The sequence below is a fragment of the Balaenoptera musculus genome, chromosome 17, assembly GCF_009873245.2.
Source record: "Balaenoptera musculus isolate JJ_BM4_2016_0621 chromosome 17, mBalMus1.pri.v3, whole genome shotgun sequence".
Lineage (NCBI taxonomy): Eukaryota > Metazoa > Chordata > Mammalia > Artiodactyla > Balaenopteridae > Balaenoptera > Balaenoptera musculus.
Window position 1 is genome coordinate 28,580,082 of NC_045801.1, and position 22,487 is coordinate 28,602,568.

General features: G+C 36.5%; 1 protein-coding gene across 1 annotated transcript in view; it reads right to left on the bottom strand.

The window, feature by feature from the left end:
- Window positions 1–13,693: 13,693 nt before the first annotated feature.
- TRHR (thyrotropin releasing hormone receptor) overlaps window positions 13,694–22,487 on the bottom strand; it is a 43,165-nt gene continuing 34,371 nt past the window's right edge. The window contains exon 3 of the mRNA XM_036830427.1: window positions 13,694–14,358. Coding sequence (XP_036686322.1) covers window positions 13,951–14,358 — 408 coding nt within the window. The 3' untranslated portion in view covers window positions 13,694–13,950. The remainder of the gene's footprint in view (window positions 14,359–22,487) is intronic.

Sequence of the window (22,487 nt, forward strand, 5' to 3'; positions counted from 1 at the left end):
GCTGGCTGAGATATGATCTGAAGCCAGGACTGATCATGTCTGAAGCTGGCATTACTATTCCTTGTTTGGGTAGGATTGAACTAAGATTTGAAGTAAGCTAAGGATCCCTTGAATTTTGGGGTTTTTTTTCCATTTGTTCTTACAAGTTACAGAAAGAAGAAATAAACTAGCACATCTACTTTGTTCCTCAAATTTAATCTGTTTTCAATACAGCTGTAATTTTTACGGACCCTAAACAGGGATTTAGTCACCACTCTGGTGGGCCAGTGCCCTTCATTATTTACATTCATGAGCTGATTTGTATTAAAGGAGAAAAAGATGCCAGAGTTGGAAAGTTTTGTGATGAGTGTCTGAGAGGAGAGGTGAGGGAGAAGAAGAGGATATTATTATGGTGCTTTTTCCCAGCCTTGCAAGCTTATTTTTATAGGAATCATTGCTACACACAGAACGTAAGCAGTGGTATGCAGAACCAAGCTTATCTCAAAACATGGTATAAAATAGGGGAAAGAAGGGGATTTTACATGGAGCAGGGAAAGAAATGCAGTTGGTTTTTTTTTTGTTGTGTTCTTTTGGAGGGGTGTTTTTGGGCAACTCTAACACTTTACACCTTTCAAAGTCAGAAGGGATGTTTCCTTGGGCAAATCTATATTGTCGTGATGAGAACTGGCAGCCACGTCAGCTAGGAGATACTATCTTGTTGTTTTGCATCAGTAAAGAGGCTGAAGTTGAAGACAAATAAGACAGGTCCTGAGCAAAGTGATATACCCCCAGGTCTGCAAGAAATAACTGAAAGGGAGACTGAGGCCTTGTTGTTAGGGAGGTGGGTTGACCAGCCAGTGAAATTATGTATAATACTAATGTTACTGTGACTTCATTTATATCCATAGACTGGTGAATCCCAGGAAGATCCAGAATATATTTGCTTCTATTTTAGACACAAATATCTATTTGGGACACCGGATTTCAATTTGCTTGGAAACAGAGACACTGCACTCTTGCCTTAGGGCACTTTGAGTTAATGTCACATTATTGGCAGACAAGATCATCCTTTTTTGCTTCATTTCCATTGTTTCAGCATATTTGCATTCGATGTCTTTTTCTAAAATCTGATGAGAAAACTTTTCTGTTTGTTTTGTGCTGTATCAAAATAGGAGATTGTAGAAAGTGGTATCCTCCTAGGTGTGATAAGAACAAATGTGAAAACTGCCTCTTGGCAGAGGATAGTGTATGGAATGAGTTTGCTGCCTTTTTAAACAGAGGGCTGAGAATGGAGGGGGTGGGATGTAGGAAGGGTAACACATAGGAGTTTTGGTGAGTCTTCTAGATTGTGAACTTGCAATGAGAACAGTAAGAGGATGAAGGGTACCAAGAGTAACTCTTAAACATTTTAAAGAAAGAATTTGTCACCCATTAGTAACTTAAATATTCAAATAGCTGCCTATCTGGTTGGCTCAGCTATCTATCTATCTATGTATCTATCATCTATCATCTGTCATCTATCAGTCATCTATCTATCCATCCATCATCTATCTTCCTTAAATATATGATGTCAATCCTCAGTACAATAAGGATATTTTCTTCAATTTATAGTACCAGGAACAGAAAAATTATAACTTTATGTTTATGTGGCTTTGATTTTAAAAATTGTATATTTAATTTAAGACTTATATTGCTTTTTTGGGGGGTAAAACAGTGGTAAATTGAATACACACTTAGGATCTTTTCTGGGAAATAGTCCCTAATCAGAGTAAAAAGAGTCTCTATCAATGAACTCTTGCACCATGCTGATGTTTTAGCATCCTGACCTTAATAATGCTCTGTGAGGGACCAGGAGGAGAATGAATGGGAAGAAAATGAGAATGGTTACGAGAAAGAGATGGTGGAGAAGGAGGTAGCATACTAGCTCATTTAGCACAGCTAGTCACATGGCACCACTTGACTGCAGAGGGGTTGGGATATGTAGTCTTCCTTGTGTCCATGATGAGGAAGAGAACCAGTAATCTTTATGCTTTATACGGTGCTCACAAAGATAACTTTATTGGACATGGAAGCTCCAATTCCTTTGAAATTCTAAAAAAAGTTCTCACAATGTCTAGTGTTATCTATCCTTATTTAGTGACTCATGTGTGTGTCACTGTGCCAGATACATTGCACACATTTCTTATTTAAATTTACCTAAATGTTGTTTTGGTCACTTTATAGATGCTTAGGGAAATTACACAGCCACCCTGAGATTACATAGTTAATAGTTGTACTAGTGGGATTTCAACCAACATCTACTTTAAAGTCTCAAAAGTAAGCTCCCACATTGTGATTTGATATTCACCAAAGCTGGACTGATCAGTTTTTGTGGCAGCTGGTGAATGTTGAGATCATCTTCCCTTTGAGTTGACTCCTTTCTTCCACTGGCTGGAATTCTAAAAGTCTGGAGAGTCTAATTCCTGACACACTCTTCTTTTGGAGAACCATATTAGAGGCCTGGATTTTTCTCCATTACCATAATGATCAAAACATTATTTTTTTCTTTTAAAAACTCTATATAAGCCTCAGCATATAAAATGTCCTAAAACAAAATAATCCTTTCAGTTATTCTATTATAAACTGTATGGGTCACTACTTGTGATCCCAAATAAAATCTGTCTTGTTACTTGGGATAGATTTTTTTATGATAATACACACACACACACACACACACACACAAACACATACACAAGATCTTAATAATTTTTGTTGGTTTCTGGGACATTTTTCATTCCTACTTTGGTGGTTAATCAGAATTTTAAAACCAGTAACTAAGAGGTTCTTTCTCTTCCAATAAACACTTGTATTTAAAATATTTAAAACACTGATGATCAAATTCTTCAAACACGCGCCTGCTTTGCTCTGGGAAATACACAATCAGTAGTTGGGGCAGCATGTGTTTCTGCTCATCCCATTCCTGAAAAGACACTGAAATTCCCCTTCATGTGAATAGTAATCACAATGTTCAAGTGAGAACATAGGAGCTTAATGTTGGTCAGGTCTGCCTGGTCTTTGAGTCTCTTCAGTCTCCTTTCTAGGGCTGGGGTCACTTGACCTCACTTTGAAAGCTCAGTCTCATTCCCGGCTCTCAAATAAGTTGTGACTTCAGCTGGGTCTATGTAAGCACTTACAGCTCATGACTGTACTGCTCCACACAGCGTCAAGTCACCCATACTTCAGCGTGGCTCTGATTATTTACATTGATATTTGTCCAGTTAGATCTCTGAATATCATTAATTTCTTTCAAGTGCTCTCCTTGTCTAAGTCAATAAACAATTATGATGAACTTCCCAGTATCAAGTATATGTAGTGTAAGATGTATGCGACCAGTCATAGTGTTGGCACGCTGTAGATGCTTACTACCCATTTGTTGCCTTAAATTGGATTATGTGGATGCCATTTTTCCTAATAGACTGGACTCCCTCTCTGTTTCCACAGATGGATGGGCCCTCACCTCAACTTCCTTCTCACAGTGCCTGCTAAATGCAGGAAGCAGTTTTAATGCTGGGTTCCAATCTCTTTGGGTCTCCTAAGTGCCACTCTATTGATTATATCATACCAGTAATAAGACATGGTAATATTAATTTTCATAAAATCCCAAACATATGTAACTGATATAAGAAATTAAAGGACAGCAATTCATACTCACCGTATCCATTGCTGTTTCTGATCAGCGAGCAGAAGTACAGTGTGAGGTATAACCTAGGAGAACAATATGTAATGTGGGTAAACTTAGCAAATGCTCAATTTGAAAGAAGCTGTAGTTCACCATTTGGCTATAAAAGTGTGTTTCCACATCCTTCATATCTTAGCATTAAAAAGAACGTGTTCAATGTTCCAAGCAAAGGCCATGATTCTTTCAACTGTCTCCGATCTTTCTGGCAGCCAATTACATTCTTCCCAAAGAAAATGACTTATTGTGAATGAAGTAGCAGTGCTCCTATTAAATATTGAATATTAAATTCTGAAAGAACTTCTTTCAATAAATCCAACACAATATGATACTTGGAAAAGTTATTTTCATCAATCCTTGTTTTATTTCCTTTTCGTTGTTGTTATTGTATTTCTTCCCTTCGACTGTTGGGATACTGTCTAAAGATGTTTCTGTACAACTCTGTCCAGTCATAGCTAATAGTACTAAGAAGCTAAACAAACAAACATTTTAATTGTTGCTATTGTCACCTCTTTTTCAGGGTTTTTTTTCAGTTTAAGAGTTAGTCTTTCTTAGACCTTGGAAACTGCCACAACCATGTCACCTGCCATAATAGCTGAAGACATAAGATGTGATTTTCAAGGTCTGGATGTGGGGTAAAAGTTGAAACACTGTTTTAATCAACAATGATGGAGTTCTCTGAGGGTACCTTGGCAATGGCAGAGTCATTAGAAACTACTTGAAGTCAACTAGTGTCCATTTTATAATACCTGTGAATGACTGAAGTCATGTAGTAGATCATGATATATTTTAGTCAATGAATGGTTATATGGATGAAATGAAGAAAGCTGTCTATGGTCAGTTTGGTTTTTTAATTGTTTTATGCTTCTCTATACTCTATAATCTGGCAGTGTGTTTGTGTGTGTGTATTTGGGGTTAGGATGGGGCTTTTCTGGTTTATACTACTATATAACAAAATACGAAGCTAACTGATTCAAGTGAGAGACATTCAAAAAGCTCCTTGCAAAAAAAAATCCCTGCACTTGAATTATGGTTTGACAGTTATGAGCTTTGCTAGTGGTTTTGTTAAGAAGGTTTGCCTAATTTTGCCGTTTGACTAATTTAAAAAACTATCTTAATATCAAGATAATTCTGGATCTCATAGGGAAACATTCTAGGTCATACTTAGATGTTTCTATCTCCATTTTACAAATGCAATGATTATATGCTGAGTTAAATACTTATGAATTACATAAGAGAGATTGAGAAGAAAAAAGATGAATTGAAATGACAGGATCCTTTATGGTAGTATAGAGTAGTATAAAGAAACAACTTTTTTTTTCTGTGATTCATACATGTTGTGCTATATTAGAAGTGTAAAAACTGATAACTATATGCAACGTCAGTTCTTTGAGATTTTAGAAGGCAATCTGACTGGAAATACAATGAGATCTATTCTTTGTGTTACTTTCTGATGATGATGTTTCTGATCTGCCACTGAGTAGACATTCACATAAAAATCGTAAAAAATTGTAAAATCCCAAATCAGAGCCTCAAACAAAGATTTGGGTGTGAATGTTATATTTTGGAGGTGACTCCAGAAAGCAGAAGTGAGAAATTTAGGAGAGAGGAACAAGGTAGGAAGAAAAGTTAATGAAGGGTATGTCTTTGAGCTGGTTACCAATATGGAAACTGGGGGCTGGTCAGGCTGAAGACCTTCTGAAGAACCTTTTGAAGATGCTCAGAAAGATGCGCCTCTTCCACCAGAAGGTGAGAGGCTGGCACTTTTGTCCATTGGTTTTCATCCCTCACTGTTTTAATGTTGTCCCCAAGGACATTAACTCCCTTGAAATCTATGCTCAAGCTGAGTGGCTTCCCACAGCTTTGAAGGAAGTTGTGAGGCAGAAAAGCAGAGTCACCTTGGTTTGCTGGAGCTGGGAGGGAAGAAATGTGCGTGGAACTGTCCACCACAGCTGTGCTGAAATCATGGAAGCCGAAGAGGAGACGTGATGCAAGTCCCCACAGGTGGCTGCTACCACTGGTTGATTTGCATAGATTCATCTAATATTATCTCACCTTTTATAACAAATCTATCAGCAGAGGTCGCAGTTTTGTGGAGTGGATGGAGTGAACACATTTGGTGGGTTTTTATCTTATTTTATTTATTTTTATTTTTTAATGTTTTGACAGCACCACACAACTTGTAGGATCCTAGTTCCCCGACCAGGGATCGAACCAGGGTCCATGGCATTGGAAGCTCAGAGTCCTAACCACTGGACCTCCAGGGAGTTCCCTGGTGGATTTTTATGTCAAAGGAAACAATATTAAATCATGAAGCTGAACATATTTTAAGGTTAGTATGAATAAGCAGATGGTGTTTGAGACTGAGGAGATCTAAGACTTTTAGTGTCTACATGCAATCTATACTCTTAGTAGTTATTATCTGTGGTATAAAATGCTTTCTGTCCATTAAATTTAATTATTTGCTAAACATATTCATTCACATCCATTAACAGATACTTTTGGTGGGTCCATTACATGCCAGGTAGTGTGCTAGTCGCTGCACTTTACTGACCATGGTACATGAAAATGTGTCTTCATTGATTTTTATAGCATTTTTAGGAGATTTGGGAAAGAGGAATATGCTATTTGGTAAAATCCCACTAAACGAATGACCTGGGGTGGGGGCTGAGGAGAATTGTCATTGCTGAAGGTGCTACACATCATAATATGAGAACAAATGTTTTGGAAGGTAAATAGGGTTAGTGGTGGCAAGGTTGTTTTATTCTTGAATAAAGAGGATTCAAAGAATCCACTGTTGTTCACTCAATGCTGCAGTGCTTCAAATGTTATTTTTTATTTTCTTTTTCTCATGTTCTCCAAGTGTGAAAGAATAAGGTCATTCAAGCAAAGTTTGAGATTTACTTAAGCAAGCATTTTCTTTTACATGGTAAGATGAACTTTATCAAATAGAGTCTGTGTACTAGAGCAGTGGCCCCAGGAATAAGCCAAATCCATTTCTACAAGAGCTGAACTTTATGGTCCACGTATTTTTTGCCTTGCTTATTCCAGGTAAGTTGGAGATTACTTGGAACTACAAAGGTAATGGAGCAAGCTGCTTTTCAATGATACACACAAGTACCTGGGTTTACTTTGCTATTGTTCAAAAAGGGACAGACACCTGAAACAATTACTTCAGTGCTGTCCACACTTCAGCCACTTGTTTAAACCTCATGATTTTTTGTCCTATCTAATATCAACATCGTGAACTCATTAACATCATTGACATCGTGAATTTGATGAGCTAGTCATATTTGCTCCAATACACATTAAAATGACTATTGAAATGGAAAACGTCTATCTCTGTGTTACTTATAATCATCTCAAAAAACCACAGTGGTACATGTTGGGTGCCACTGGATTAAAATGATGTTCTTCTGAGCAAGTGGTTAAGAGTCAAGTTGCACCAAAATGAAATAATTTGGAAGACAAAGAAAACTAAAGAGCCAGTTCTTTCAGTCTGATGCTTTATTGCTCACAATACACATATTGGTACAGACACAGTTTCCCACAGCAGAGCACACGATACTGTACTTTCTTAAAGAAGAGTCTTTGTCCCACAAGGACACAGCGATTAATTCCCAAGTGATGAAATGAGTCAGCATACAACTTTCTAAAACTGATAGAAGGAAGCCAACACATTCAGGAGCACATCAAAAGCAACATGCAAGTCCACGATGTCACAAGTAATCTGAAGCTAATTACTACTTGCTTTTCAATACAAATTTAATCTTGAAGCTTAAGTTCATGAAGGGCCTAGGTCCCTGAGCTAGCTCTGATTTCTATGGTTAACATAATTGGATAAATCCAGAGTTGTTAAGGACCCCTGGATAATATACACAGGTATAAATACTTTAAAATATATGGTGATGTTATGATATAGAAACAAAGATATACATGTATATGTATATGTATATATATATACACACATATTTTCCACTTCAAAAATTAAGACTATAAGAGTACTTTTGGAATTATAATGCTTATAAGACAAATAGTGTATTATATTTTCTATACATAATAAATGAAATATTTAGAAAGTAAATATAGCTGACCTATATGCTTTTAAACTCTATATTCTAGTGTATGGGTGGATATTTCCTCACCAAATATAAGCACAGGTAGGTTCTTGACTTCCTTTACTTTTCCTTTACTTGGAGTTTTATTGGTGGTGGCAAATATGAAAGGACTAGCTGCCTTCCTTAATCTCTCATGAAATGGACATACTTTGGACCAGTATCCATAATGTCCAGAGCCTTGCTCTAATGTTTATCTGTATCTCCCTGACCTCACTCATCTTATTTCTCCCACATGTATTGTCTTTTCTTTATCTAAATCAAACGTATTCTTGAAAGAAGTCCTGTGTTCTCTACAACGTTATCCTTAATGACTCCAGGCACCAAAGATGTCCCTTTTCCTCTGAAGAGTTCAATTGTTTGTAGTCTGAAATCACACAATTTGGTTTCCAATTATGCATTCTGTATTTCTTATGTTTCTGTGTTAATATGTTATCACAAGATTGTAATCTCCTTGAGGGCAGAGGCAATGCATTAGTCTTGAATTATTAAATTAGGATGTGGAAGTGCTATTGAAATTGTCAAGCACTACACGTATGTAAGGAATTGTTCTGACCCTCATCTAGCACACTTAATGTAGTGCCTTTCACTGAGCTGGGAGAACGGTTTAGAAAAATAAAAACCAGATAGAACTAGTTATCTTATTGTGTAGAAAGATTTAGAGGCAAATTGGACATCAGCAGAAAATTAAAAAATATATTAGCTTGCAATTCATTGATTTATTCATACATTTACCAGATACTTAGGGACATCATCCAAGTTTAGATAATTTGTGGAATACAAAGATGAAATAGACTTACTCTCAAGGAGTTTTTCACGTAGTTTGTTTATTAAGAATTATGATATGTAAGAGCCTTGAAGGTCTACACGGGGGACTATGCCTCAGTGGTTTTCAGGGTATGGTCAGAGCGCTACAGGCATCAAAATTACCTAACAAGAATCTTGCGGCAACGTCAAATAAAGTGCATTTTAAGATAAGCTTCCAGATAATTCTTATGTATATTAAAGTGGGAGTGATTTATTATTCTTGGCTAAGGTGTAAACATTTAGCCTCCTTACTGGGGCATTTTGTGCCATTTCAGGAATACAGAAAATGTTCTTAATTGTCTTCTAAATTCAGACCTGTGGTTAAGTTCAATCTTATTCTACTGTCATGTTGTGTTTATTTTTCTGTTCTGGAAAGTCTCCATCTTCATCAATATCAGTTCATAACATTCTTGAGAAAGTTCATTCTCTCTTTCTTACAAGTCAGAGAAAGACCATATGCACAAAAATTAAGTCCATTATTCTGTGAGGAATGAAATAATCACTTATGGGTGTTGCTTAGGGGCTCAAATAAGTTGCAGGAACTCTAGCCAACTCCATTGTTTTTATGCCATCCTTTTAACTTGTATAACTTTCAAAATGCTTTTATTTCCATTATTTCAGTTGAGAGCCTGTAGTACGGACTTGACCCAGATGCTCCTCCACGAGGATATACAGGTGATCATTGTGTGGATTTGCTGTTTATTGGCCATAAAACTGTCTTTTGTTCTCTTGCAGGATCCAGATTTGACAGTTCGGACAATGTGCTGTCCCAGCTGAGCTATTTCATCCAGCTTAATTTTTCCAGACATAATCTCTAAAGTATAAACCAATCACCTCATGTTGGATTTGCCATAAATGTACTTGGTGTAGAAGAATGCAAACAAGCTTGACAACACTATCTACAAACATTCTTCGCAATTCTTTTCACAGAGATTACTCGAATATTAAAATCAGAACCATATAGATTTAGTTTATATCAGCATAGTCCATTTGGTTCTAACCGTCTCAGTAACAAAACTATTCCCCAATGGGCACTCTCGTAAATGAGCTTTTCTGCTGAGTGACTTGAGATTACAGACTAAACATAAAAACAAAAATATTACAGGGCTGTATCTGACCTTTCTCCCCCTGTGTGATCAATGAAGTTAAAAATTAATCAATATTTCTAATTATAGTTCATAAAATAGTATCATAATACATGAACGATCTTAATTGCTTCTTTAAAACATTTCTGATGTTTCTAATTCATATTCTAAATATTGCCAAAATGTTATATCTTGAGATGATATTATATTGATTTAGTTTTTCCTCATTGGATTGTGAAATCCTTAAGAATGGGGAGAGCATTTTATTTAGTACAGTGTGATTTTCTTAAATTTCTGCAGTAGTTTTTCACATATGGAGTATTCTTTTATTGGTTTCTCAGTGAAGCTCTGAAATGCCAGACTTCTACTTATCTGTGAGGGAAAAAACATTGAGCAGCTCAACTCTACACATGACTCCCCACCGTGAAAATTGAGACATAAATAGAAACTTTAGAAGCATCAGTTCTTCCACAATTTGAACATGATTTTATGAAACACAGAAGTGTTCAGAGCAAGTATATATATACATATATATATATACACACACATACATATTACATATATTTGAAAGAGTACACTTAAGATAGTTCATGTCCAGGTTTAGTCTTGAATAAAGTCACATAAAACTGGCTGCTCTGAGGAAAACCATGTTTGTGGAGGGAGAAGAATTTGATAGGGGAGGTGGGGAAGGAGAGAAAAATAAATTTATTACTAAGAGTGCTGTAAGACTTCTTCCTGTGTATTACTCTAAAAACTTATATTCGCTTAGCCAAATCCTGGTTTTGATGATTATTTACTGTGGACAACTACAGATGAACAGAAAACAAATTGCTAGAGATGTTCATACTCTGCTTTTTCCAAGGAGAACAAGTGACTCCAAATATTTGAAATAAATGTTCTTTTAGCCTGGATGGACTTGTTGTCTGTGGCTGCTCCATCATTCACATCCAGTTCCCTCACTCCATGAACAAACAGTCCAACCCCTTTGTGAGCTGCACTTGGGAGACATAAATAATGTTGCATATATTATTTATAGAATTCATAGAGCCATGGGTAAGCTATTTAAAATCTCCTTTTCCTCCAAAAAGTTAATCTTTTCTCTCTTCTATCATGTTTATAGATTTAACATAGTTTGGAATGATGTAACTCTTATTCTTTAAGAGTAGTCCATAACCATGTGGACTCAGCTTTACTATGACATACTGTCATTATTACTCCAACACATTCTTCTGAAAATGAAACAATTCAAGTATCTATTTAAGACTTAGTTACACTAACCTAAGTTTTATGGCTATAGTTTTCTTTTGACTTAACTAGCTGTTTAGCACAAATCAGCCATGTGTTTGGGTATATTGTCAAGGTGTATTGTTCCGTGCATTTGGCCTGTTTAAGAGTGATTACAGTTTTCACTTTTCTCATTTCTCTTTAGCGTTTAGAATATTTGTGTTGGAGTGAAGCTCTAGAACTAAACTCCTAATACTGATGGAGAAGTCTTAAGAGGAAATTTATGTCTGCTTGTTTCATTCATGATCTGTGCCCTTTACCTAATTACCTCAGGTCCAAGATCTAACCAAAGACACTCAGCAATTAATGAAATTAGAAGTAATAAAATAGCTCAAGGAATTTTATTAAGGGAGGCCTTAATAACATCACTACGTCAGCAATTTTTAATCTCTTTATTTTTCATTTGATGGTTTGTTAACTTTTGATTATTTATGGCAATATTTTATGATTTAGTACAGTGTGATAAAGAATACCTTAAAAAGTTATATTTCTGCTGTGTAAACCCAAATATCTATTGGATATTGCATGGAAACATTTAATTTCATAATGGCATTTGCTTTAGAGTTGAAACGCTATGAACTGTGTTCTTTTGAATTTCCCATGTGGTCTAAAACTAACAGATTATTAGCAGATAACTTTTTAAACATTAAAACAAAAACTGAGCCCATATATTAAATTTCCAAAGGTGGGAAGAGTATATTGTGTTCTGTGTATAACATATAAAACTAATCATAATTTTTTTCAACACCTGATATTACCACTCTGCAAAGAATATATTTTTTTTTATTATTTAAGCCATCAGGTCACAAGAATTTTAATCAGCATGCTGGCTTAAAAAAAGAAAAAAGAAAGACATTTCTTCATTTTCTTTCCCTAATATCTATACAGTTTAGGGAATTAATCCCTGATCCCTGGTCTTATCATAAGAAAATCACAGCTGTAGTGAGACTGTGATGAAGATAATGTTGATTAAATACCTACCAGCATGCCTGAGACATAGTACATGCTCAACGATATCAGTTCTTTTCCATAATGAAAAAAATCTAATACATTCCAATCCCCATGGATAAGCAATTTACGCATCCATGTGTATGTGTTTGTATGCACCTGCATACGTGCATGTGTGATTTGGGGTTGGGTAACTCTAGTGCTCTATCTATATGATCCCAAAATTAATATTTAATCCAGGATGAAAAGTCAGTTAAAATAGTTTTCTTAGTGTCGTGCATATAGACCTTTAGTGTATTTCCTATAAGTGTTTGCTTGCATTGGTTTACTGAAACAGTGGCAGGATAAGAATGTTTTCATGGAGTAGATGAGGCCAATTTTCACCAAAGCATATTCGGGACTGAGGTTCTGGATGGCAGAGTCTCCATGAAGCAGCATTTAAAAACTGACGTTTCCAAAATAGAGTGATATATCCTTCATAAAGAAGGTGTTTGTGTGGGTAATTATCATTAGCAATTAGGTTTCAGGAAAAAATCCACAAGATAAGGATATACCCTGGAAAGGGAAAATGCCAGTCTATGGGGCACTTAGTACATAGTACTTTTTGACCCAGTCATTAAAAATCAGCTATTACTGAACCAACACCAAGGGCGATTTTTACACTTGGCCAAATCTTAGCAGGTGAGTCAATTGAAAGGGATTAAAGTAGGACCTGACAGATTCACATTTACACCTCTCTAATAATCACTGGAATAGAAGAGCAGGTCTAAGTCATAACTATAAAGAGATATTAATAATGAGATGAAATTAGTTTTAGCTCTATTGGAAATAAAGCCAACAAAATTTTGCATTGCTTTGATTTAGAATCTGTAAACAAAATGTCACAAGCATTTAAAAAAAAAAAAAAAAGAGAGAGAACCTACAAATGACAAGCAGGCAGGAAGGAAAGACACTTGCACACAAGTTAAAATCCATAGACTACAATGCTCAGTGGGGAGTCTTCAGCTGGAAGTGTAATAGTCAGCCTTTGGCTGACTTAGAATAGCAACTAAGCTTTTGAGAATGTTTCAGACTTTTAGCTAGATTCAGCTAGAAGGATTTGCTTGACATGGCTCAGTAGTTTATAGGATTTTCTTCTCAAATGCTCAAATAGGATTTTCTTCCTTAAAAGTCTCAGAGGAAGAAGTAAAACCTTATTTTGAATACTTGGTCTTGTCTTGGCTACTTTTCAATATTAATTATATGTTAGTATGTATCTTCACAGTTATTTAATCTTGATATTTCTCCTGTCTCACCCATCATTTAGAAGCCTTGCAGAGTACAGAGCTGGATTTATCTAAATATCAAATCTACATGTCTTCTCAATTAGTAATTTTGGCTATTTTGGGGTTTGGCTATTTACATTAAAGTTGAATGGTGACCAACTACACTTTGTAAGATATAAAAATCAACTCAGAATTTTATAAGCATTATGACTTTTTTTTCATATGGTGAATATATTTGTTTGAAATCTCATTTTTACTCATCAAATTTTTTTCTATTTTTCCCTGTAGTTTTAAATATTCATGAAAATAGCACTGCACTTTATTAAAACGAAATGCTAAATGAAAACATTAAAAATTTTCATGTTGCTAAACTACCACATGTATAAATAATTTGGGGGGGGTGAGAAAATACGTTTGATAAAGTTATTTTGAATAAGGTAAACTGATGTCTAGGTTTTATCTAAACTTCACAGCCCCAGAAAATACAGTCTCAAATTAAATGGAAAATTTCCACCATTTGGACCTTTCACAGATCTGCTCAGTTTTTCTATGATATACATTTTCTTGATACGAGAAGGAAGCTGTGAATCATTCTAATGGGTTAAAGTGTCTTGGGGCAGTATGTGTTAGAGCACTGGCGAGGACTTTATCTGCTCTGTCGTCACATACGAGTATTGGCTGTTTCCTCTCTTGGGTTGATAACTGCACAGATTCTCATTTTCTTTATCATCCATTTTCTTCTACTCCATGAATCAACTTTGGCTAATGGTTATTTCAGAAGCCAAGCAGGTGTCATCAAAAGACACTTTCGTGGCAGACAAGTAAGTGTCAGTGACAGTGATGTCATCAAGCTCTGTGCTGAAATGATCTGACTCCTTGATGACGCTGTAATTGAGGGCCACGCTGTAGTTAGCCGGTTTCTCCACTGGCTTCTGCTTACAGTTGCAGAGCTTTCTGAAGGCTGCACGGAATTTCTGGGACATGAGATTGTAAATCACTGGGTTGATGGCACTGTTGAGATAAATGCAAATTCTGCAAAAGAGCAAGAACCAATTTTCTTGGAAAGGGCTGGAGAGAAATGAGTTGACAACCACAAGAGTTCTGTAGGGCATCCATAAAAGGGCGAACAGAATGACAACCACTGCCAGCATCTTGGTGACCTATGGAGAAACAGAAATGCAAAGCAAACACAAATGAAAACAAAACAGAACCAAAACATGAAAATAAAACGACTCCCCCTCTGCCCTCCTCCAGCATTTAGTTCCCAAGATGTAGTCCGAGACAAGGACTTAAGTGCAGGCAGTTTACAGTATTTGGGAGATGAACCCAGGAAGCAGGATTAAAGGCATAGAAGAGAGTGTGACAGAGGAGGAAAAGCCAAAATAGGGTGTGTTTTTGAGACAACTCCCACTGTGGGCAACTGTGGATCAAGTAATGCATTTCGGGATCATCCGTCCAGAGACAGGGAAGCTGAGGCATTTATCTACTGGCTGCCATCTCCCCTTTGTTGAGAGGTGCCTTAGGGGCTTTAAATGCACGGTACTTCCAAGTTTCACCTACCTGGAAACTCCTAGGGGCTTTAGACAGAACCTTGAGGCGGAGAAGAGGAGAGACAGTCAGGGGACATTGGATACCTGTAGTGCAGTGTTCTCAGCAAGCAGGAACCATCCACAATAGCCATGAAATCATGGCTGAAACCACAGTCTGTCTAAGAGGATGTGACCCAGGGCACCAAAAGTGTCTGCGGTGAACACTAGGAGACCTAGGGTCTAATCCCATCTTTACTCACCTTTCTTTCAACAGCAACACTTTACATATTTTAAAATAAGTTTTTAGTTATCTATAGTCTCTTACAGAGTTTGACAAATTTCAGCTTCCTCAGTCCAGACTTTCTAGATGTTCTGAACTTGAAAACTACTGCAAATAGAAGGAACTGATACTTCCTCTTTCATCCTTCTTAACCTCTCAGCTGTTTCCCTAAAGCCCTCTCCACCAGCCTCTATCTTGTTCTGGCATTGAGAGAGATCCTGTTTTTAGACAGGGCTTTTAAAAGTTCTTTAGTGTAGAAATAAGGATTTCACAGCTAGATACCTACTCTGTCATGAGTATCTACTATAAATTCAGCTCCTTGTACTTAATCCTAATAATAGAATCCATCTTGCTCTCCTGTGTTAGAATACCTTCCGTTCCCCTCCTAGCACTCCTTCTGATATTGGGGCTCTGTCCTACCCTTAACTATATCTTGTCCACCCCAGGAACTCCCCATGAATCCCACATCGTGGGGGTAATGCTACCCTCTTGCTGTTATTCTATAGTAACTGCCTCCTTCTTTGGCTCATATCATTTGCTGTAAGACTTCTCACTTAGGGACACACATAGCCTTTATCGTTTTTTGAACCACTACTATCTTTTTTTGAACAACTCCTACAACTTCTTTGCAATGGCACCTATGAGCTATCTACCCACCTACTCTCAAGTTACTGTGTTTCCTCTGCTTCCAGGGCCCTTTGATCACTTTCTTGAAGTCCTCCCTACCCTCTAAGAATGTGCCCCGAGCCCTCCTGCTCTACCTCACTCACTGTTCCCTGAGCGATCACTGTTCACGGTCCTGCTGACTCACTGCATTAGGATAATTACATTTTCTATTTGGCTTACTGGGGTAGGGAAGTTGTTCAGTGGGAAGATATGATTTTCACATTGGTTCATATAATACCAAGTAAAACATTTCAGAGATTCTTGACTTCTTTCAGAGATGAAGAGGATCTATTCAGACAAGAGGTTAATGGAAGCCTGCTTTTTCAAAGCTGACTTTTAAGATTATGAGTAAATACTTTAATTGATCCTAGGAAACTAAAGGCTTAATTCAGTGATAAATACTCTGAGCTTTGGAAGGAGCCATAGTAATTATCATCTTTATCGTCATCATCATCACTCACATCCCTGCCTTTTTCCACTGCCTGGTACTCCAGGTTCTCTGATATCAGGTCACTGCTTCACACTTACCAACATCCTCCCACTCCTTGCCAAGGACTAAGCATCTTATATTTGAGCCCCTGGCTTGATTTACAATTGGATTACTAGCATCACATTTGAGTCTTTATAATGGCCCGTCATAAAGATATGTAAACATAATCTTATTTAATGCTTTTAATAACTCCGTGTGTAAGCTAGTATTGGTTCTCTTTTGCATATGAAGAAATTGAGGTTTAGAGAGTATACGTGATTTGTCTAAGGACACATGGCTAGTAAGTGACAGCCATGATTCAAGCTAAGTCTGCTTAAGCCAAAGCCCATGCTCTTTCCTTTATACTTTTGCTCTCCCTGTGAAAGTCTTTTGCATTTTCATTAATGATATTTCTACCATGTTACTCCCACATGGTTGCCAAAAACATTTAATCTCTTCTAAGTATAATTTCAACATACTTATTGCTGCTTAATTTCTGAACTTAAAGGTTGAATTTTATCTGTTTATTTTTCCCTACTATTTTCAGATGAAACACTGAATTCACATATAATATCTACCTACCTCTTTTTACTTAATGTAAGGGGGCAACTCTCATTGTCTCAAAGAAAAGCAATCTGTTTCTAGGTTAGTATCTCTGCCATGCGCTTCCACAGGCCCCCATGCATACTTTGGCATCATCACTCCCCAAACTTTTTATTGCAATGAGTTATATTTGTCCACCTGTCCAATAGATGGTGAGCTTCTTCAGGACATGAGTAAAGTTTATTCATTTCTCTTTCCTCAGGTATTTAATACAGTACGTGACATAAGATAGCCCTCAATTAATGTTGAATAAATTCAGGCATGGAAAGAATTATTTCAAAACATGTAATCATGGTCCTTTTCTGGTTTTTTGTTTTTTCATTCAGTGAACATTTATTAAGCACTTGCCATATCCTAGGGACTTTTCTAGATGCTGGGGATTCAAAGAGTAAGGCTCTCTCCTCTTTTCATGTTGCTTTTATCAATGCATTGTGAAGTCACTGACTTTATACATTAAAAATAAGCAGACTATGATATGTGCCTTGTGATATATATGAGTCCAGGGTTCTGAGGAAGGATTAACTTACTCCACCTGCAGAGAAGGGGAGGCTTCATGAACCTGGTTCCCTTGGAGCTGCCCCCTATTCACTCCATACTCCATCCTGGAGGAGACACCATTCCTTGAGTATTCCTTTTCTGGGTTTTAATACTCCAAAATATTGTTAGAGGATTTTTGCAAACACTTAATATTTTAATATTAAAAATCCCTTTTAAATAGAGATTGGTTGATTAGTAAAATGAGTCCTTAATATACTTCAGCTTTTTGTTTGAAATATACATTTTTTAAATGTTAAGGAGGTGTTAAAATAAAACAAATGCAGTGATGTTTCTAAGACTGACCCGGAGGGAAATATGTCTCCAGTGGGATAATAGAGAATACATTTAATCTCACTCATAATTATTTTTAGTTAATTCCAAATATCTTTGATTGAGCTTAATCACTTTCTAAAATGTTCACAAGTTTTTGGTGTAGCCATAGCTTGGATTTTAATAGTTCTTAATACAGGAGCAAATACCTAGAAAGGAAATGTCCTAGAGATTGTCTTTCATACCCAATTAATTTCACTGTTGGTTGCTGAAGTTTTATTTCTGTTGTGGTTCCAAATAAGTGACAAAAATGCAAATTTGAAAATATCTTTGGGCCATTGTTTTTAGGCATTGACATTTTTACTGGGAAAGTGCATGGGATACACAATGAGTTGAAAGATTGCTTATTTACAGAAGTCTCTGCCCCAGGACCTAAAGGTCTTTGAGAAACAGCATGAAACAATCTTCAGGGGAAAATGATCTTACCATATATTTTTGATTGGGAAGGAATTAATTTACCCATTTACTCTAGGAGATTCATTGGCATTCCTACTGTGTACCAGTCAATGTCTTGGCTCTTGAGGATTCGACAGTGACCCAGAGACACATTGCCAATGGCTTCATGTATCTTATAATCTGATACAATGTGACAAATGCTAAGACAGAGGAAAGTTTTGGTTTTATGAGAGCCCCTGATCTGGACTTGGGGTTGAGAATTGGTGAGTGAGCATTTGGTCTCAGTGATAGTTAAGCCAAAATCTGAAGATAAGGAGAGGCAGGACAAGTGTTACTGCAGAGACTGGGTGTGTGTGACAATCTGGAGGCATGAGATAGTGGGGCATAGCATGAAGACCAGAAGTAATTTAGTGTTCAAGTTCTAACTGCAGACCATGGAAAGAAGTGGAGCAATCTCTTTTCTCTAGGAAGCTTGTGGAAACCATAACAAAATCCATCATTTTCTGTGGGGTGCTTGGCATTCCTTCTGCTAGGACAGAAGGGGAGATGCAGCTGCCAAAGGGGATGTAGAGTGTTGAGTCCTAAAAGGGTCAGCTCCATGGAGCTAAAAAATCAACGAAGAAGTAGGCAGCCATTTTTGCAGAGTATATTGAGGGCAAGGAAATGAGGTCATAAAAATCAGTTGATTAAAACATAGTGTTCAGCTGGAGAAACTGCCTACAGAGATGGTTGAGAAGAGCAGGGTGGGAACAGGAGGGTCTAAGGTGGGCAGGCCTCTGTCCTTGGCCACCATGGTGAAGGGTTATCTTTTTCATGAGGATCAGCTGGAAACTTTAGAATCAAGCCCTACTATATATATTTTACTCTTTATGATATTGAATTATGTGGAATAAGTGCCATATAGTTCTCACAAGAGAGTTTCAATTCAGTCCTCAAAACATCATTTTGTAATCTATAAAATCTCTAGATAAAGATCCCATTCAAGGATTTCTTTTCTTCTTCTAAAAATTTCTTTAAAAAAGACATGAACTGGATAGATGTCTATCTGACTGTTAAGGTTGAGATTACATTTCTCTGAGTGGACACAAGCTCAACTTTGCATATGTGTGCTGTCTGCGAAAAACCAGAGGCTAACTAGTTTCTCTATTCTAGGCTGCTGAGGAACCTTGTTTTACTAACTACTATCTCTAGTACTAGTACTATGACTTTTACTACAAGTTCTAAAACTATTAGCTAACGTTTGTATATTACCTTTAAAAAGATAGTGTTAGATTTATAGAAAAGTTGCAAAGTTAATACAGAGAGTTTCCAAATACCCTACGCCAAAGTCTCCCGATCACTAAGACCTTACACTAGTATGGTGCATTTCTTTGTCACAATTAATGACTATTCTTACACAGAATTAGTTAACTCCATACTTTATTCAGATTTCATTAGTTTTCCCTAGTGCCCTTTTTCTGTTCCAGGATCCCATCCAGGATACCACATTATATTTAGTCATTACATCTTCTCAGGTTCCTCTGGGCTGTGACAGTTTCTCTAACTTTCCTTACGTTTGATGGTCTTGATAGTTTTGAGGAGAACTGGTTAGGCATTTTATAGAATACCTTTCAACTTGAGTTTGGATGATGTTTTCCTCATGGTTACAATGAAGTTATGGACTTTTTGGAGGAAGGCCACAGAGGTGAACTGCCATTTTCAACACAACATATCAGGGGCGCAGGCTATTAGCTTGACTTATGACTAATGATGTTAACCTCGTACATTGCTTTATTGAGATATAATTTACATATAATTAAGTTCACCCACTTAAAGTGTTCAATTCAGGTGTTTTTAGTATATCCACAGAGCTGTGCAACCATTACCACAATCTAATTTTAGGACATTTTCATCATCCTGAATAGAAACCCTATACCCATGAGCAGTCACTGTCTACCTTCCCCAGCCCTAGGCGACCACTAATGTACTTTATGTTTCCATAGATTTGCCTATCTGAATATCTCATATAATTGGAATCATGCAGTCTTTTGTGTATGACTAGTGTCTTTCACTTAGCGTAATGTTTTTAAGGTTCATCCATGTTGTGGCTTATATCAGTACTTCATTTCTTTTAATTGCTCAATAACATTCCATCCTATGTATATACCACATTTTATTTATCCACTCATTTCGGTGGTTTCCACTTTTTGCCTATAATGAATAATACTGTTATGAACATTGGTGTACAAGTTTTTGTGTGCATGTATGTTTTTATTTTTCTTGGGTCTATAATAGGAGTGGAATTGCTGGGTTGCATATTGCTTTTTAAGTTATAAAGTATTCAAGAATATTAAACATTTAATATTTGATATAATTCTGAAATAATTCTGATAATTATTACAATAATGCCTAGTAAAAAGTACTAACTGATTTTACAGATCAGGACTCAAGAAAGATCAAGAGTAAAAGACAAAACTAAAATAGTTGGGCCAACCCTCTTAGGCTACTCTTGTAACTTGGAGAACAACTACAAGACAGAATAGCATGAGTAAGAGGAAATGAGTAGTTTTGGAGAAAAGCATTATTTATTTATACAAATAAAAACCTTCATTTATCAGGCAAGCCTGTTTAGAGTGGGTTCAAGAGAAGATGGGAAAAGTGGATAGTGATTATAAACATATCTTTTGAGTTATTCTGGGAAAAGTAGTAGAAAAGCAGAAGGGCTGCCAGAGGGGGATGAAGAGTCTATTTTTTTAAAGATGAGAGACATCACAGCATGTTTGTTTGCTTAGGGAACAATCCCCATAGAGAGGGGAAATCTTATGATCCAGGAGAAAGAGAAAGAAGACAATTGGAAGAACTATGTTCTTGAATAGGGAACAGAGTCCAGTGCCCAAGTGGTGTGGTCGGCCTCTTCTCAAGTGTAGACACAAAATTACTTTTTCAATATCTGTTTTTCTTTTCTTTTCTTTTTTTGTTCTTAGACACACTTGATCTAAGCAATCAAGATAATCTGGGAGAAAATGCCACTTTCTTGTCAATACCCTGAATCCTGAATGGAGTCCTGATAGCAGTTAATTGTTTAATTTCTTGGAATTAACAAAGTACTTTCATTGTCCTTAAACCATTTTCTGTTCATGTCCCAGTGAGATCTGTAGGACAGGTGTTATTATTCCCATCTCATTGATGAATGGAAACAGCTCAGAGAAGCAGAGAAATAAGGTCATACAGCTCACATATAAATAGCAAAGCTAGTTATTAAACTAAGGTCTGTCAACTCTAAGTCTAGTTTTCTTTCTAGATAATTACAAAAATCAACATATATGGTAAGCTGAAGCCTTCAAATTGCTGTAACATATATGCAATGGAATATTACTCAGCCATAAGAAAGAATGAAATAATGCCATTTGCAGCAACATGGATGGACCTAGATATTGTCATACTGAGTGAAGTAAGTCAGACACAGAAAGACAAATATATGATATCACTTATATGTGGAATCTAAAAAAATGGTACAAATGAAATTATTTATAAAACAGAAATAGAGTCATAGATGTTAAAAAAACCAAACATGGTTACTGGGGGGATGTGGGGGGGAGGGATAAATTGGGAGATTGGGATTTACATATACACATTACTATATATAAAATAGATAATTAATAAGGACCTACTGTATAGCACAGTGAACTCAGTACTCGGTAATGACCTATATGGGAAAAGAACCTCAAAAAGAGTGGATATATGTATATGTCTAACTGATTCACTTTGCTGTACAGCAGAAACCAACACAACATTGTGAATCAACTATACTCCAATGAAAAATGTTTTTGAAGTATTTGGAAAGGATAACATTATCGGCAGGAATCATTGGTAGCCCTGGAATCACATATGATTTTTTGCCCCAAATTGGAGTGTTACATTTAGAAAGTACTGATTAGGGAGAAGAATATTGTCATATCAAGGCAGATAGGAATCCTTCATACCAATTTCCTAGGGAAAAAACAAACAAAATTTAAAATGTGAAAGTAATAAAATGGAATAAAAAATAAAATGGAATAAAAAAATAAAATGGAAACTTCTTTTTGGGTTACAGCTCAATTAATAGTATGCCATTTATGAGGATCTGCTTACATAGAATCTGAGGACATTTTGATTAATTATCAGAGATTGTTTTATTAATCTGCCTAGGAGGTCATGGGGAATGGTTGATACCTCAGTACTCTGGGAAATTTAGTTGGAATTCTTGTACTGATTCAGAAAAAAAAATTGACTTTTGATTCTATGTATGATTCAGAAAAAATCCTGTGCCTGGTTATGGGTCCTGCTATTATCTGGACATTCTCCCCTGGGAGATAAATACTGTGGCATAGTCCTTCTGTATGTTAGTGAGGGACAAAGTGCAGTGGGCACAGAAGGAGCTGGAATTGGTGTCCAGCATCTTGATTTCACAATCCACCTCTGAGTGCTGAGGAGATTGGGCAGGTCACATGACTTATGTCT